Genomic DNA, 19,621 nt, shown 5'->3' on the forward strand with positions numbered 1-19,621 from the left:
ACTAATCTATCCATACCCTTCCTCTCACTAATCTATCCATACCCTTCCGCTCACTAATCTATCCATACCCTTCCTGTCACTAATCTATCCATACCCTTCCTCTCACTAATCTATCCATACCCTTCCGCTCACTAATCTATCCATACCCTTCCTGTCACTAATCTATCCATACCCTTCCTCTCACGAATCTATCCATACCCTTCCTGTCACTAATCTATCCATACCCTTCCTCTCACTAATCTATCCAAACCCTTCCTGTCACTAATCTATCCATACCCTTCCTCTCACTAATCTATCCATACCCTTCCTGTCACTAATCTATCCATACCCTTCCTCTCACTAATCTATCCATACCCTTCCTCTCACTAATCTATCCATACCCTTCCGCTCACTAATCTATCTATACCCTTCCTCTCACTACTCTATCCATACCCTTCCTGTCACTAATCTATCCATACCCTTCCTGTCACTAATCTATCCATTCCCTTCCTGTCACTAATCTATCCATACCCTTCCTCTCACTAATCTATCCATACCCTTCCGCTCAGTAATCTATCCATACCCTTCCTCTCACTAATCTATCCATACCCTTCCGCTCACTAATCTATCTATACCCTTCCTCTCACTAATCTATCCATACCCTTCCTCTCACTAATCCATCTATACCCTTCCTCTCACTAATCTATCCATACCCTTCCGCTCACTAATCCATCTATACCTTCCTCTCACTAATCTATCCATACCCTTCCTCTCACTAATCTATCCATACCCTTCCTCTCACTAATCTATCTATACCCTTCCTCTTACTAATCTATCCATACCCTTCCTCTCACTAATCTATCCATACCCTTCCTCTCACTAATCTATCCATACCCCTCCTCTCACTAATCTATCCATACCCTTCCTCTCACTAATCTATCCATACCCTTCCTCTCACTAATCTATCCATACCCTTCCTCTCACTAATCTATCCATACCCTTCCTCTCACTAATCTATCCATACCCTTCCTCTCACTAATCTATCCATACCCTTCCTCTCACTAATCTATCCATACCCTTCCTCTCACTAATCTATCCATACCCTTCCTCTCACTAATCTATCCATACCCTTCCTGTCACTAATCTATCCATACCCTTCCTCTCACTAATCTATCCATACCCTTCCTCTCACTAATCTATCCATACCCTTCCTGTCACTAATCTATCCATACCCTTCCTCTCACTAATCTATCCATACCCTTCCTGTCACTAATCTATCCATACATAAAAATATGTTTTTCATGCTATATCAGCTAATAATTATTTTGCATAGATTCATTTCAAGATTCACTCACTTTGATTGTGGTACTAGTAGCCTACAGTTTGTAGTCCACAGAATTTTACTTGACCAAACTACAAATCCCATGAAGTTGGCACTCTTTAGTCACAGGGGACAACATACTACTAGGGAGAAGCATTAATGACTTAGTACACTGTACCTGCCTATATGACTCCCATTTAAATACATAGATTCAGTACAGACTCTTGTTCTCTCTCTCTCTCTCTCTCTCTCTCTCACTCCCACACTCCCACACACGCGCACACACACACACCTTCTCTCTCATTCGCATTATTTCTATCCTTCACATGGACTCAAACTCGTCGATGCGTTGCTTGGTGTTGCCCTGTCGTATCTGACGGAGGGTCCTGTACTTGTCCCGGCCGGCCTTAACGTTCTCCGCGTGGATCAGGTCATTGGGAGTATTCTTACTGTCGTCTCGAGCGCTGGCCAACTCACTACTCAGGGCCTGAGGACAAACGGACAACAAGGGCACAAATAAACTTGTGGAGCGTCAACATAATATACTATCCATGGGAATGAATGTGTGGTGCATGTGTAACGCATGTCGTCTAAGAACCATAGCTCTCATTTCAGGGCTCAGGCCTGGAGGACATTTTTACATTTAGTCAGGACTGAACCCAACCATGCAGAATTATGGTTAGGTTAGGGCCATAGGTTATATGTTAAATAAGTTAGGGTCTGGCTTTTGTATAGTCAGTCGGTCATCCTTCTGGGCCTCTGTCATGGTCATGAATTAGAGTCATGGGTTTAAGGTTAAAGGTCATGGAGTGTGGAAGAAGTGAAAAAATTATGATTGTCTATCTACAATGACAAGCCACCGGGGTCTGACAACCTGGATGGGAAATGACTGAGGATAATAGCAGACGATATTGCCACTCCTATTTGCTCTATCGTCAATCTAAGCCTACTAGAAAGTGTGTTCCATCAGGCCTGGAGGGAAGCCAAAGTCATTCCTTCACCCAAGAACAGTAGAGCCCGCCACCCGAGTGGCGCAGTGGTCTAAGGCACTTGCTATGCCACTAGAGATCCTGGTTTGAGTCCAGGCTCTGTCGCAGCCGGCCGTGACCGGGAGACCCATGGAGCAGCGCACAATTGGCCCAGCGTCGTCCAGGTTAGGGGAGGGTTTGGCCGGCAGGGATGTTTTTGTACCATCACACACTAGCGACTCCTGATTGCGGGCCAGGCGCAATGCACGCTGACACGGTCGCCAGGTGTACAGTGTTTCCTCAGCTGGCTTCCGGGTTAAGCAAGCAGTGTGTCAAGACGCAGTGCGGCTTGGCTGGGTTGTGTTTTGGAGGACGCAAGGCTCTTGACCTTCGCCTCTCCCGAGTCCGTACGGGAGTTGCAGCGATGGGACAAGACTGTAACTACCAATTGGATACTACAAAATTCGGGAGAAAATGGGGTAAAAAAATAAGAATATAAGTAAATAAATGAGTAGTAAATCCCCCTTTACCTACCTTAACCCTTATTAAACTTCTGGAAAAAAATGGTGTTTGACCAGATACATGCTATTTTACTCTAGACAAATTGACAACAGACTTTCAGCACGCTTACAGGGAAGGACACTCAACAAGCACGGCACTTACACAAATGACTGATGATTGGCTGAGAGAAACTGATAGTAAAAAGTTTTTATAAGCTGTTTTGTTAGACTTCAGTGCGGCTTTTGACATTATCGATCATAGTCTGCTGGAAAAATGTATGTGTTATGGCTTTACACCCCTTGCTATCGTGTGGATAAAGAGACAACCTCAAACAGTCACACTCCAAACTCTACTATGGCCAAGACCAAAGAGCTGTCAAAGGACACCAGAAACAAAATTGTAGACCTGCACCAGGCTGGGAAGACTGAATCTGCAATAGGTAAGCAGCTTGGTTTGAAGAAATCAACTGTGAGAGTAATTATTAGGAAATGGAAGACATACAAGCCCACTGATAATCTCCCTCGATCTGGGGCTCCACGCAAGATCTCACCCCGTGGGGTCAAAATGATCACAAGAACAGTGAGAAAAAATCCCAGAACCACACGGGGGGACCTAGTGAATGACCTGCAGAGAGCTGGGACCAAAGTAACAAAGCCTACCATCAGCAAGGGCATTGAAGATGAAACGTGGCTGGGTCTTTCAGCATGACAATGATCCCAAACACACCGCCCGGGCAACGAAGGAGTGGCTTCGTAAGATGCATTTCAAGGTCCTGGAGTGGCCTAGCCAGTCTCCAGATCTCAACCCCATAGAAAAGCTTTGGAGGGAGTTGAAAGTCCGTGTTGCCCAGCAACAGCCCCTAAACATCACTGCTCTAGAGGAGATCTGCATGGAGGAATGGGCCAAAATACCAGCAACAGTGTGTGTGAACCTTGTGAAGACTTACAGAAAACGTTTGACCTCTGTCATTGCCAACAAAGGGTATATAACAAAGTATTGAGATAAACTTTTGTTATTGACCAAATACTTATTTTCCACCATAATTTGCAAATAAATTCATAAAAAAATCCTACAATTTGATTTTCTGGATTTTATTTTCTCATTTTGTCTGTCATAGTTGAAGTGTACCTATGATGACAATTACAGACCTCTCTCATCTTTTTAAGTGGGAGAACTTGCACAATTGGTGGCTGACTCACTGTATATATACGGGACACGACAAGACGAGGACAAAAGACGTCTGACTGCTATGCCATCTTGGAGCAAGGATCATCATGATGATGTGGTTGGTGACACTTTTCTTCATGAAAATCCAATATCTTGACAGCTTGACTGCTGACATGAAAAACATTTTGGGACCGTATCAACAGTGGACTAATGGGAGTTCCCCTTTAAGTTAGGTGTTTCTGACCTTGAGGTGTTTCTGTAGCCGTTCATTCTTCTGAGCCTCCGTCATGCGTCCCTCCTCGCTGCGGTCTCTGACCATGCCTGGTGATGTCAGCTCGGCGCTGGCCTCGGCGCTGCTCTCGTCGGTCTCGTCGTGGTCCCCCTGCACAGAGTCCTGGATGTGGACACGGATGACTTTAGTCTTCAAATCAACATCCACCATGACCGCCAGATGACAAACACACACATGACCGCTCACAGTGGATAACGCTATCACACACACACGCACACACACTCTCGCTCACGTTGATGCACTGTGGTTAGATAGAGGATAACACACTCACACGCACTCACACACATTCACTCACACTCACGCTCGCTCACATTGAATCACTGTGGTTGGATAGAGGATAACGCTAGCACGCACACACACACACACTCACATTTAATCACTGTGGTTAGATGGAGGGTTACACTGGCACACACACACACACACACACACTCACACACTCACATTTAATCACTGTGGTTAGATGGAGGGTTACGCTAGCACACACACACACTCACACTCACATTGAATCACTGTGGTTAGATGGAGGGTTACGCTAGCACACACACACTCACACTCACACATTTAATCACTGTGGTTAGATGGAGGGTTACGCTAGCACACACACACACACACTCACATTTAATCACTGTGGTTAGATGGAGGGTTACACTGGCACACACACACACTCACACACTCACATTTAATCACTGTGGTTAGATGGATGGTTACGCTAGCACACACACACACTCACACTCACACACTCACATTTAATCACTGTGGTTAGATGGAGGGTTACGCTGGCACACAAACACACACACACACACTCACACACTCACATTTAATCACTGTGGTTAGATGGAGGGTTACGCTGGCACACACACACACACACACACACTCACATTTAATCACTGTGGTTAGATGGAGGGTTACGCTGGCACACACACACATTTATTCATTAATTCCTTCATTTATTAATTTATTCTCTCACCCTTTTCTGCCATCTCTTTGTATCGTCGTCCTTCTTCTGCTTTACGTCCTCCAGAAGGGAGATCTTAGAGGTCAGATCAGTAGCCTGGAAAAATAACCTTAGAATAATAAATGATTCTCCTAGTGTCTGTCTGTCTGTCTGTCTGTCTGTCTGTCTGTCCGTCCGTCCGTCCGTCCGTCCGTCCGTCCGTCCGTCCGTCCGTCCGTCCGTCTGTCTGTCTGTCTGTCGGTCTGTCTGTCTATTTGTATTTATTATGGATCCCCATTAGCTGATGTTAAAGCAGCAAAATGAAGGCAGTTTATACAATTTTAAAAACATTATAATACATTCACAGGTTTCACAACACACTGTGTGCCCTCAGGCCCCTACTCCACCACCACCACATATCTACAACACACTGTGTGCCCTCAGGCCCCTACTCCACCACCACCACATATCTACAACACACTGTGTGCCCTCAGGCCCCTCCTCCACCACCACCACCACATATCTACAACACACTGTGTGCCCTCAGGCCCCTACTCCACCACTACCACATATCTACAACACACTGTGTGCCCTCAGGCCCCTACTCCACCACTACCACATATCTACAACACACTGTGTGCCCTCAGGCCCCTACTCCACCACTACCACATATCTACAACACACTGTGTGCCCTCAGGCACCTACTCCACCACTACCACATATTTACAACACACTGTGTGTCCTCAGGCACCTACTCCACCACCACCACATATCTACAACACACTGTGTGCCCTCAGGCCCCTACTCCACCACTACCACATATCTACAACACACTGTGTGCCCTCAGGCCCCTACTCCACCACTACCACATATCTACAACACACTGTGTGCCCTCAGGCCCCTACTCCACCACTACCACATATCTACAACACACTGTGTGCCCTCAGGCCCCTACTCCACCACTACCACATATCTACAACACACTGTGTGCCCTCAGGCACCTACTCCACCACTACCACATATCTACAACACACTGTGTGTCCTCAGGCACCTACTCCACCACCACCACATATCTACAACACACTGTGTGCCCTCAGGCACCTACTCCACCACTACCACATATCTACAACACACTGTGTGCCCTCAGGCACCTACTCCACCACTACCACATATCTACAACACACTGTGTGCCCTCAGGCCCCTACTCCACCACTACCACATATCTACAACACACTGTGTGCCCTCAGGCCCCTACTCCACCACTACCACATATCTACAACACACTGTGTGCCCTCAGGCACCTACTCCACCACCACCACATATCTACAACACACTGTGTGCCCTCAGGCACCTACTCCACCACTACCACATATCTACAACACACTGTGTGCCCTCAGGCACCTACTCCCCCACCACCACATATCTACAACACACTGTGTGCCCTCAGGCACCTACTCCCCCACCACCACATATCTACAACACACTGTGTGCCCTCAGGCCCCTCCTCCACCACCACCACCACATATCTACAACACACTGTGTGCCCTCAGGCCCCTCCTCCACCACCACCACATATCTACAACACACTGTGTGCCCTCAGGCACCTACTCCACCACCACCACATATCTACAACACACTGTGTGTCCTCAGGCACCTACTCCACCACTACCACATATCTACAACACACTGTGTGTCCTCAGGCACCTACTCCACCACTACCACATATCTACAACACACTGTGTGTCCTCAGGCACCTACTCCACCACCACCACATATCTACAACACACTGTGTGCCCTCAGGCACCTACTCCACCACTACCACATATCTACAACACACTGTGTGTCCTCAGGCACCTACTCCACCACTACCACATATCTACAACACACTGTGCGCCCTCAGGCACCTACTCCACCACTACCACATATCTACAACACACTGTGTGTCCTCAGGCACCTACTCCACCACTACCACATATCTACAACACACTGTGTGTCCTCAGGCACCTACTCCACCACCACCACATATCTACAACACACTGTGTGCCCTCAGGCACCTACTCCACCACTACCACATATCTACAACACACTGTGTGCCCTCAGGCACCTACTCCACCACCACCACATATCTACAACACACTGTGTGCCCTCAGGCCCCTACTCCACCACCACCACATATCTACAACACACTGTGTGCCCTCAGGCCCCTACTCCACCACCACCACATATCTACAACACACTGTGTGCCCTCAGGCCCCTACTCCACCACCACCACATATCTACAACACACTGTGTGCCCTCAGGCCCCTACTCCACCACCACCACATATCTACAACACACTGTGTGCCCTCAGGCACCTACTCCACCACCACCACATATCTACAACACACTGTGTGCCCTCAGGCCCCTACTCCACCACTACCACATATCTACAACACACTGTGTGCCCTCAGGCACCTACTCCACCACCACCACATATCTACAACACACTGTGTGCCCTCAGGCCCCTACTCCACCACCACCACATATCTACAACACACTGTGTGCCCTCAGGCCCCTACTCCACCACTACCACATATCTACAACACACTGTGTGCCCTCAGGCCCCTACTCCACCACCACCACATATCTACAACACACTGTGTGCCCTCAGGCACCTACTCCACCACTACCACATATCTACAACACACTGTGTGTCCTCAGGCACCTACTCCACCACCACCACATATCTACAACACACTGTGTGCCCTCAGGCACCTACTCCACCACTACCACATATCTACAACACACTGTGTGTCCTCAGGCACCTACTCCACCACTACCACATATCTACAACACACTGTGTGTCCTCAGGCACCTACTCCACCACTACCACATATCTACAACACACTGTGCGCCCTCAGGCACCTACTCCACCACTACCACATATCTACAACACACTGTGTGTCCTCAGGCACCTACTCCACCACTACCACATATCTACAACACACTGTGTGTCCTCAGGCACCTACTCCACCACCACCACATATCTACAACACACTGTGTGCCCTCAGGCACCTACTCCACCACTACCACATATCTACAACACACTGTGTGCCCTCAGGCACCTACTCCACCACCACCACATATCTACAACACACTGTGTGCCCTCAGGCCCCTACTCCACCACCACCACATATCTACAACACACTGTGTGCCCTCAGGCCCCTACTCCACCACCACCACATATCTACAACACACTGTGTGCCCTCAGGCCCCTACTCCACCACCACCACATATCTACAACACACTGTGTGCCCTCAGGCCCCTACTCCACCACCACCACATATCTACAACACACTGTGTGCCCTCAGGCACCTACTCCACCACCACCACATATCTACAACACACTGTGTGCCCTCAGGCCCCTACTCCACCACTACCACATATCTACAACACACTGTGTGCCCTCAGGCACCTACTCCACCACCACCACATATCTACAACACACTGTGTGCCCTCAGGCCCCTACTCCACCACCACCACATATCTACAACACACTGTGTGCCCTCAGGCCCCTACTCCACCACTACCACATATCTACAACACACTGTGTGCCCTCAGGCCCCTACTCCACCACCACCACATATCTACAACACACTGTGTGCCCTCAGGCACCTACTCCACCACTACCACATATCTACAACACACTGTGTGCCCTCAGGGCCCTACTCCACCACCACCACATATGTACAACACACTGTGTGCCCTCAGGCACCTACTCCACCACCACCACATATCTACAACACACTGTGTGCCCTCAGGCACCTACTCCACCACCACCACATATCTACAACACACTGTGTGCCCTCAGGCACCTACTCCACCACCACCACATATCTACAACACACTGTGTGCCCTCAGGCACCTACTCCACCACCACCACATATCTACAGTACTAAATCCATGTGTATGTATAGTGCGTGTGTGTGTGTGTGTCTGTCTGTGTGGCTGTGTGGTTGTCTGTCTGTCTCTGTCTGTCTATGTATGTGTGGCTATCTGGCTGTCTTCGTGTGGTGTCTGTCTGTCTATCTATGTGTGTGTGTGTGTCTATGTATGTGTGTACCAGGTTCTCCTGGTTCTTCATCTGGCTCTCTGACTGCTGTAGGAGGGCTGCCTTGGTCTCTTCCGCTGCCCTGCGCTCCTTCTCCAGACGCTCTGCCTCCTCCTGGGCAAACGTCCTCTCTTTCTCCAGCTCCAGGGCCCTGCGAGTCCTCTTATCCAGCTCTACACATACACATACACACACACGCACACATGCACACACACACAAAATAATATGAACACACACAAGAATGCATGCACATACAGCACACACACTGTCAGATGACAGAATGAGTCTGACCTTCCTGAGCTTTCTTGGTCTCTTCCTCAATCTGTTTCAGTCTGCCTATCAGCTCCATGGTTTCTCTGGCGATCTTCTCTGTCTCCTTCTCCGCATTCTCCCTCTTCTTCTTCTCGCTCTCGAGCAGAGCTCTGGAACGAGGGACACAAGGGATGAGTAAACATGTGCTAACAAACTCATCTCTCTCTCTCTCGCTCTCTCTTTTCTCCATGTCTCTGTCCTCACTTCTCCATCTGTCTCTTAGTCTTCTCCTCACGGGCCTGGGCTTTCATCTGCTGGACCTCGATGGTGTCTGGCTTCCTCCTCCTCATGTACAGGTCATGGTTCCCCATGCACAGCGCCAGGATACGCTTGTTGATCCGTAGACGAGGGGCGTAGAACACAAAATCCTGGAACAGACTCATTTACCACAAATGCCTCTTGAAAAAATTACGTGACCTTTTTTAATACTTAACAAACGGGTCAGAGGTTTGAATTATAACCAAATATACAGCAGACAAAGAAACCGAGGTGACGTACCGGGGCTTTCTTGTCCATGGGCTTTATAACAAACTTCTTGTCGTTGAAGGAAATGTTTCTGATCTCACTCCATGGGAAGCCGATCTTAGGGGTCATCCTATAAAGAAAACACTGTAGAATAGTTCACTCCAAAATCAACGTTTATCCAATGTTTTCAGACTTCAGACAAAAGTAGTCTAATATCATGATGAATCTATGGAGAATTCGGATCTATACTGAACAAAAATATAAATGCAACAATTTCAAAGAATTTCAAAGATTTTACTGAGTTACAGTTCATAAGGAAATCAGTCAATTTAAATAAATAAATGAGGCCCTAATCTATGGATTTCACATGCCTGGGGATACAGATATGCATCTGTTGGTCACAGATACCTTAAAAAAAAAGGTAGGGGCGTGTATCAGAAAACCAGTCAGTATGTGGTGTGACCACTCTGCCTCATGCAGCGCGACATATCTCCTTCACATAGAGTTGATCAGGCTGTTGATTGTGGCTTGTGGAATGTTGTCCTACACCACCTTCAATGGCTGTGTAAAGTTGCTCAATATTGGTGTGAAATGGAACAGGCTGTCGTACTCCTCAATCCAGAGCATTCCAAACATGCTCAATGGGTGACATGTCTGGTGAGTATGCAGGCCATGGAAGAACTGGGACATTTTCAGCTTCCAGGAATTGTGTACAGATCCTTGCAACATGGGGCCGTGCATTATCATGCTGAAACATGAGGTGATGGCAGATGAATGACACGACAATGGGCTTCAGGATCTCGTCACGGTATCTCTGTGCATTCAAATTGCCATAGATAAAATGCAATTGTGTTCGTTGTCCGTAGCTTATGCCTGCCCGTACCATAACCCCACCGCCACCATGGGGCACTGCTAAATTGACATATTAAGTTTATATTTTTGTTCAGTGTAGTTAACGGTTCCAACCTGTCAGTGTTCTGGTATATGTTGAGGCCCAGAGCGTCTACCCCCAGCCACAGCTCTGAACCCTTCTTGTTCTTGATGCTGAAGTAGTTGACTCCATACATCTCTAGATCCTGAGCTATCTTCAGATACTCCACCATGGCATCCTCCCTGGGGACAGATTGACACAGAGACACACATAGACACACATAGACACACACAGACACACACAGACACACACAGACACACAGAGACAGACACAGACACACATAGACACACATAGACACACATAGACACACACAGACACACATAGACACACATAGACACACACAGAAACACATAGACACACACAGACACACATGGACACACATAGACACACACAGACACACATAGACACACATAGACACACACAGAAACACATAGACACACACAGACACACATGGACACACATAGACACACACAGACACACATAGACACACATAGACAAAGACAATCAGTGAGGAAGATGCTCTGTATGCAGCTATCATAATGCTTAGCACATTCTACATACACTGAGTGTACAAAACATGAAGGATACCTGCTCTTTCCATTACATAGACTGACCAGGTGAATCCAGGTGAAAGCTATGATCTCTTATTAATGTCACCTGAACCCTCTACAGTCTACAGACTTAACCTTGTCTATATACCGGGGGAGGGAAATGTTTTCAGAAGAACATACCAAGGATCATTTAGATATTTTATTTTGAATTTTAAGACCCCTTGATGTATCCCAACAATATTATTATTGGATGAATATTTTAAATTGGTCTTAACTGCTATTAGCAAATGCATTGAATAACAGATAGTCACCCAAAGAATGTAAAGGAAGTTTGTTCTGAAGTGTCTGTCCTATATCTGAGAGATATAAGAAAGATCAGGAAACATTTGTTGTTGTTTTTTTAGATTTTTATACATGTATTTAACCCCTTATTTTTGGCACTAAACATTCTCCATATATAATTCCATACGTTTTTTCAACTGGTACTGGGGGACCTTCAGACGAGTCTTGTGTGGCCTGTGGAGCAAAACAACCAACAAAAAATGTGTTCGTGAGACCTTTCCACAGAGGGGTCCTATTAGTGTGTAGCCCAAACTGTTGGGACGCTACAGACAGAAGTTGGCAGATCGGCTGTACCGACTTCAGACGAGTACCAAGACGCTTGTGGAGGTCGTAGGGCAAAACGGAGAACCACCATTGTGTTCATGACAGTCTCATCTTCCCATAGAGTGGTTTGTAGGCCAAACCGTTAGGATGCTACAGACGATTTTGTGAGTTTCTGGGATGTCTCATGGTCTTACAAACATATGCAGAAGTCCGAATGCGGTGGATTGAGACATATCCAAAGCAAACTAAAGATATCTCTGGCTTAAACTGACATATATTTCCTGGGGATTTGTTTATTATGCCAATTAGATTTCCACAGGGGTGCGGACATTGACTTTCGTTTTTTTTAAATCCACTTCAATTACGGGAGATGAAGGATTAGAGACAGGTTAAAGAAGGATGTTTAAGTCTTGAGACAACTGAGACATGGATTGTGTATGTTTGCCATTCACAGGGTGAAGGGGCAAGACAAAATATTTAAGTGCCTTTGAACGGGGTCTGGTAGTAGGTGCCAGGCACATCGGTTTGGGTCAAGAACTGCAAAGCTGCTGGGTTTTTCACACTCAACAGTTTCCCATGTGTATCAAGAATGGTCCACCACCCAAAGGACATCCAGCCAACTTGACACAACTGTGGGAAGCATTGGAGTCAACATGGGCCAGCATCCCTGTGCAATGTTTTCGACACCTTATAAAGTCCATGCCCCGACGATTTGAGGCTGTTCTGAGGGAAAAAGAGGGGTGTGAAATTCAATATTAGGAAGGTGTTCTTAATGTTTTGTACATCAGTGTAAAATCAGTGCAATACAAGTAAGCCAGTGTTAACTTGGATTGTACTGTGAGTAGAGAGGACTGTGAGGACTGTGAGTTAGAGAGGACTGTGAGTTAGAGAGGACTGTGAGTTAGAGAGGACTGTGAGTTAGAGAGGACTGTGAGTGAGGACTGAGAGGACTGTGAGTAGAGAGGACTGTGAGTAGAGAGGACTGTGAGTTAGGACTGAGAGGACTGTGAGTAGAGAGGACTGTGAGTAGAGAGGACTGTGAGTTAGAGAGGACTGTGAGTTAGGACTGAGAGGACTGTGAGTAGAGAGGACTGTGAGTTAGAGAGGACTGTGAGTAGAGAGGACTGTGAGTTAGAGAGGACTGTGAGTTAGGACTGAGAGGACTGTGAGTTAGAGAGGACTGTGAGTAGAGAGGACTGTGAGTAGAGAGGACTGTGAGTAGAGAGGACTGTGAGTAGAGAGGACTGTGAGTAGAGAGGACTGAGAGTAGAGAGGACTGTGAGTAGAGAGGACTGTGAGTGAGGACTGAGAGGACTGTGAGTAGAGAGGACTGTGAGTAGAGGACTGTGAGTAGAGAGGACTGTGAGTAGAGAGGACATGTGGTCTTACCTCAGCACTCCCTTGTGCTCCTCATGCCACACCTTTATCCTATTCTCCCACTGCTCCTTGTTCAGCTTGTGCTGCTCCAGAACCCTAAGGGTAGAGGAACCGAGAAGGGTCAATTAGGAGGGTAGAGAGAAGATGGTAGCCTAGTGATTAAGAGCGTTGGGCCGGTACTCAAATCCCAGAGCAGACTAGGTAACTCTCTCTGTATAAGAGTGTCTGCTAAATGAAATGGAATTGACCCCAACACTGATCTGAGTATGGAAGACAACAATCAGAGGAGTGTTCAGGGAGACTTGGAATAGATCTCTCTTCAAAATGGTCACCAGTTTAGCTTCTGTTTGTGGGCTGAGGTATGTCACACAGGGGGACGGGGAGAGACGACACACCTCTGGGGAAGCAGCTTGTCCCTGCTGAGGTAACCCGGGAAGTGGTAGTCCTTCTTGTAGTCTCCATGTTTGGTCTGAACAGAGTAGGAGGCCAACAGCACAGCCGTCTCAGGAGGACAGTAGATATCATCATTCAGGATGCCTTCCTTCACCTGCAGTGACATACATTATAAACAGTGTGAGCTGTGTGTGTGTGTCTAACCTGTGTACATCTTAATATACATACAGTGCATTTCAGATCCCTTGAGTTTTTCCACATTATGCTACATTACAGACTTATTCTAAAATAGATCAAATAAAAATGTTCCTCGTCAATTTTTTGGGGCAAATTAAAAACAATTCAAATATGAAATACATTATTTACATAAGTATTCAAACCCTTTGATGTGAGACTCGAAATTGAGCTCAGGTGCATCCTGTTACCATTTATCATCCTTAAGATGTTTTTATAACTTGATTGGAGTCCACCTGTGGTAAATTCAATTTATTGGACATGATTTGGAAAGGCACACATCTGTCTATATAAGGTCCCACAAAAACCAAGCCATGAGGTCTAAGGAATTGTCAGTAGAGCTCCGAGACAGAATTATGTCGAGGCACAGATCTGGGAAAGGTGACCAAGAAATGGATGGTCACTCATACAGAGCTCCAGAGTTCCTCTGTGGAGATGGGAGAACCTTCCAGAAGGACAACCTTCTCTGCCGTACTCCACCAAACATGACTTTATGGTATAGTGGTGTCATGACATTAGCCTCTTTGGGTATAGAAAACCCGTCCCCCTTTCCCTGCCTCCCCCTTGCCTCCTTCAACTAGGCTGCTGTGGTCAGAGGTCATAAATTCCTGAGAAGACCCTGCCACATAGTATAGAGAGAGTACATTTTCATAGAGGACAAAGGAAAATCTTCCACCTCACAGAACTTGAGGTACAAACAAATTTCATGTTCCGGAGAAAGTATAAAAGATCGGTGAAGAATCCAGCTACGAACTGGTCCGTTTGTCACGACTTGGGGAAGCTCATGGGAGACGGTGTGGCTGCATTACCATAACGCTGTTTATATAATAGCCCCAGATATGAGGTTTACATCTAATTGTTGTATAAGATGAATGAGTGACTATGATACTGTTTACACAATTTTACCATGTGATTTTGGACTGTTTAATTTTGGACTGTTTAATGAAGGAAAACTCAAAAAGGGGATTGGAGTTAACTAAATCAGAGGACCGCCCCTGAGCCCAGTAGGGTCAGACATCCTGGGACGGCCTTTTCTGCCATTCCAAATAAAAACCCCACTCGGGTTTTCGATCAGCAGACCGAGCTTACCTCAATTACGAGATGGCTAAAGGTTGCAGACCATGTTTTTCTCCATTAGGAAGACAAAGGTTGTAGACCATTGCTGAATCTTTTAACCATACCACGTGGTTAAACTCTTAGACTATCGATACCGGCAGAATAAGAACAAGCCTTTGATATTAATTACTAGTCTGCAGCTAGGAATTCGGTATCATTGAACGCGAAGAACGACAACCGCCGAAACATCCATTCTATAACAAATGTCACTCTGAACAATCCCCTCTAACCACAACCGAGAGAGATGGACACTGAGCGTAAATATGTATATTGATTGCAATTGTTCCCGAATGAGTGAGCGTTCATGGGTAAAGGATTAGCATTTCAATTGTTATAATTATCACTCTGTAGTGACTTCTTAGTCGACCCCACTTCCCCTTTTGTCTAACAAGCCACCATGCCGGTTTAGCCCACTAGGGCACATTCTCCTATCATTTCATGTAACCACATTTACCTTGTTTGTTTGTTTGTTTATGCATTTCTGTGAATTAGTTAATAATAAATAAATGATTTAAGACAATTGATGTATGCATGACTCATAGTGAAGACTGGGTTCGTGCAGATAACCAACAATTTACGACGTTTGTAATGAGACTAACGTGAGGTAAAGTAAATAATAAATTAATTCAAAGACTAATTGATCAGATAAATATCTGAAAAGTTATTTTAGGAAATGATAACTTTGTAATCTGAATATTTTTCATTGGTGCCCCGACTTCCTTGTTAATTAGTTACGTGAATAATCAGTTGATCGCGTAATAACTAATTACAGAGAATCTTTGATAAAAACTATCAGTCTTCAGTTAATGATAGTAAAGACACGACAGTGTTCAGACGGAAGCCACTCCTCAGTAAAAGGTACATGACAGCCCACATGGAGTTTGCCAAAAGGCACCTGAAGGACTCAGACCATGAGAAACAAGATTCTCTCCAAGCAATGCCAAGCGTCACGTCTGGAAGAAACCTGGCAACATTCCTACGGTGAAGCATGGTGGTGGCAGTATCATGCTGTGGGGATGTTCTTTAGCAGCAGGGACTGGGAGACTAGTCAGGATCAAGGGAAAGATGAATGGAACAAAGTACAGAGAGATCCTTGATGAAAACAATCAAGTCTCCTTTACCTTTGATATAGAACATTGCATTGTTGAGGAAAAGCTTGTAAGTAAACATTTCTCTGTACTGTTCACACCTGTTGTTTCCTGTGAACGTGACAAATAAACTTTGATTTGATGTATGTGTGTGTGCACGTGTGTCTGGCCAGCTCGTGTCTGTGTGTCTGTGTATGCGCATGTAGTCGTGTGTGTGTGTGTGTGTGAGACCTGCAGGAAGAAAAGTCGTTGCGTGGCCTCTTGGATCAGTTCCTCAGCTACGTCTTCAGGGTAGAACTTGGCCCGGAACTTTATCAACAGAGGGTTCTCCCTGCGTACATCCTGAGCTGTCACCTGGGAACATTACAGCATTGCAACAACATGAGTGAGTTAATAAGTGAATGAATGAGCATGTGTGTGTGTGTGTGTGTGTGTGTGTGTGTGTGTGTGTGTGTGTGTGTGTGTGTGTGTGTGTGTGTGTGTGTGTGTGTGTGTGTGTGTGTGTGTGTGTGTGTGTGTGTGTGTGTGTGTGTGTGTGTGTGTGTGTGTGTGTGTGTGTGTGTGTGTTTGTGTGTGTGTGTGTTTGCATGCGTGTGTGTTTACTCTGTGTGTGCGTGCGTGCGTGCAGAGCTGGATGAGCAGACTCGCAGGGCCCTGGAGCTGGAGAAGGAGAGGACGTTTGCCCAGGAGGAGGCAGAGCGTCTGGAGAAGGAGAGGACGTTTGCCCAGGAGGAGGTAGAGCGTCTGGAGAAGGAGCGCATGGCAGCGGAAGAGGCTGTAATATGTTGTTACTGTCTGAGGAGAGTAGTGAGAATGTACTCACCCTCTTGTTGAGTTTGAGCCAGGTAGAGAAGCCTTTGCTGTCCTGGTACTGTAGGCCAAAGAACCAGGTCTCTCTCAGCCCGATGGTCTTCACTATCTACACAACAATGAAGAAGAAGATCAGTTGTTTGTCCATATTCGAGGAAACAAAGATTTGTCTGTCTGTCTGCCTGTCTGCCTGTCCGTCCGTCCACCTGTCCACGTACCTGGTCGAAGAGTTGTTTGCCAGTGGTGCTGGGCAGGACGGCAAACTCCAGCTCAGCGTCCATGGTGGTGACACGAACATTGATCTACCAGAGGGCGTTCACATAGACACAAACTGGAGTATGAATGGGAGGAGAGAGAACTTAATAGCCTATTAAAACACATAGATAGAGTAATGGTTAGTATAATAGGTAGAATGCTTTACAATAGGGGATAGGCATGCAAAATACACTGAACAGAAATATAAACGCAACATTCAACAATTTCAAAGATTTTACTGAGTTCAAAGTTCAAATGAGGAAATCAGTCAATTGAAATAAATTAAGTAGGTTCTAATCTATGGGTTTCACATGACTGGGAATACAGATATGCATCTGTTAGTCACAGATACCTTTTTTTTTTTAAATGGGCATTTTGTGCATTCAAATTGCCTTAGATAAAATGCAATTGTGTTTGTTGTCCTTAGCTTATGCCTGCCCATACCATAACCCCACCACCACCATGGTGCACTCTGTTCAGTGCGTTGACAGCAGCAAACCGCTCGCCCACACAACGCCATACATGTGGTCTGCGGTTGTGAGGCCGGTTGGACCTACTGCCGAATTCTCTTAAATAACGTTGGAGGCGCCTGAAATTAACATTCAGCTCTGGTGGACATTCCTGCAGTCAGTATGCAAATTGCACGCTCCCTCAAAACTTGAGACTGTGGCATTGGGTTGTGTGACAAAATGTCACATTTTAGAGTGGCCTTTTATTGTTGCCAGTACAAGGTGCACCTGTGTAATTATCATGCTGTTTTATCAGCTTCTTGATATGCCACATCTGTCAGGTGGATGGATTATCTTGACAAATGAGAAATGCTCATCAACAGGGATGTAAACAAATATGTGCACAACATTTTTGAGAAATATGCTTTTTGTGTGTCTGGAAAATGTCTGGGATCTTTTATTTCAGCTCATAAAACATGGGACCAACACTTTACATGTTGCGTTTATATTTTTGTTCAGTGTACTAAGGGGCTAAGCGAATTATATGTCTCTTACTATGATTGTAAAATTGTGTTCTAGGTTCTTAGGGATGTAGAAGACCCCCAAAATATAATATAATTATGTTTCTTACATTTTTCTGTTCAGCCTGCAGGATCATCCAATCGCAAGAGGTCGTAGGGGACTACAATCAAAACATGAAGCCCACAAGGTATTTTTAAACGTTAAATATTATTTAGGGAGAATTCTCAGAACAAAATAGAGTTGAGAGTATTCTCAGAACAGGGGAAGGTTTATTCTAGGATTCCATGATCCACACAGAACTGTAGTGTAGGTTTCTGTTGTTGCTGTTGTTGTTTTGATGTCAATCATGTTAGTGAAAGTTTCCACATTGTGTGGACAGTAAAAATATCTATAATAAGTTCAAACCTATCCCAGGTAGCCCTTGCTAGGATTCCCGAGGTAGTTTCTATTAACACTGATTATGGAGCAAATTGGGATAAAGTTACTAAACAGCTGAGATCAGAGACGACCAGGCCAACCAGGAAGGCCCACATTTAGGCCAATTATCAGATGTTTAATGTTGATCACATCGGCCTATTCTGACCAGGATACTTCAACCACAAAAAATATGAATGTTTCTACAAGTACAATGTTTATATTACTCAAAAGTGCTAAGATATAAAAGATTGAGTTTCAAAGTTGAGTGAACTCACTGTACTACAAGTATCTCACAGAACAACGTACTGTTGTGTTGAAACACAAACTTTAAAAAACATTTGTGTCTGATGTGAGTGGTTAACAAACAAAAATGTAACTTTTAACAAACACGGTATAACTCAGGGTAGTAATACCGTAAACCTTTAAAATGGCTGGTTTCAAGTTGTAATGTCACATGCACACGTACCGTGAAATGCGATTCTTGAAAACTCAAAACCCCAACAATACAATAATAAATAACAATGTAATACTAGAAAAAGAACACAATAAATAAGAATAGGAAATGCGAAATAAACAATAAAGGAAGTAAGCATATTATATACAATAAATCGTTTTCTAGACCATTATTCTGTCTCACAGAGCAACAGAGACATTACTATGGGAAAAAGTTGGCCTTGTTTTACTGTCAAATGCTACATTTACACAATCTCACCCTAATTTTACACAAACAGCCACATTTGAACTTCAATCCAGATTTTATAGGATTAAGAGTATAAATGGATACTCACAGAAGACATTTGTAAATATTTGATCTCCTATATTATTACGTTCCTGAGAGTTTCT

The 19,621-nt window shown here is 45.4% G+C and overlaps 2 protein-coding genes across 9 annotated transcripts in view; one reads left to right on the forward strand and one right to left on the reverse strand.

Moving 5' to 3' along the window:
- The window catches only part of LOC109883119 (zinc finger C4H2 domain-containing protein), a 39,015-nt gene that overhangs the window by 5,660 nt on the left and 13,734 nt on the right, over positions 1-19,621 (forward strand). For 2 of the 8 annotated variants that reach the window (XM_020475170.2, XM_020475172.2), the window contains exons 1-2: positions 16,594-16,710; positions 16,954-18,548. In XM_020475170.2, coding sequence (XP_020330759.2) covers positions 18,460-18,548 — 89 coding nt within the window. In that variant the 5' untranslated portion in view covers positions 16,594-16,710; positions 16,954-18,459. Of the gene's footprint in view, positions 1-16,498; positions 16,711-16,953; positions 18,549-19,621 lie in introns of those variants that run through there. The other 6 variants (XM_031797915.1, XM_031797911.1, XM_031797914.1 and 3 more) reach the window with 6 other exon arrangements.
- On the reverse strand, positions 1,193-18,577 carry LOC109883121 (moesin-like). Its single transcript, XM_031797908.1, has 14 exons — positions 18,471-18,577; positions 17,354-17,437; positions 17,149-17,244; positions 16,557-16,679; positions 13,890-14,041; positions 13,507-13,590; positions 10,996-11,142; positions 10,063-10,159; positions 9,769-9,932; positions 9,544-9,674; positions 9,265-9,425; positions 5,196-5,279; positions 4,181-4,330; positions 1,193-1,787 (listed from the first exon to the last, which is right to left on the reverse strand). The coding sequence occupies exons 1-14, from the start codon at positions 18,495-18,497 to the stop codon at positions 1,623-1,625; spliced, it is 1,665 nt and encodes a 554-aa protein (XP_031653768.1). The 5' UTR covers positions 18,498-18,577; the 3' UTR covers positions 1,193-1,622.

Source organism: Oncorhynchus kisutch, linkage group LG19, assembly GCF_002021735.2.
Source record: "Oncorhynchus kisutch isolate 150728-3 linkage group LG19, Okis_V2, whole genome shotgun sequence".
NCBI lineage: Eukaryota > Metazoa > Chordata > Actinopteri > Salmoniformes > Salmonidae > Oncorhynchus > Oncorhynchus kisutch.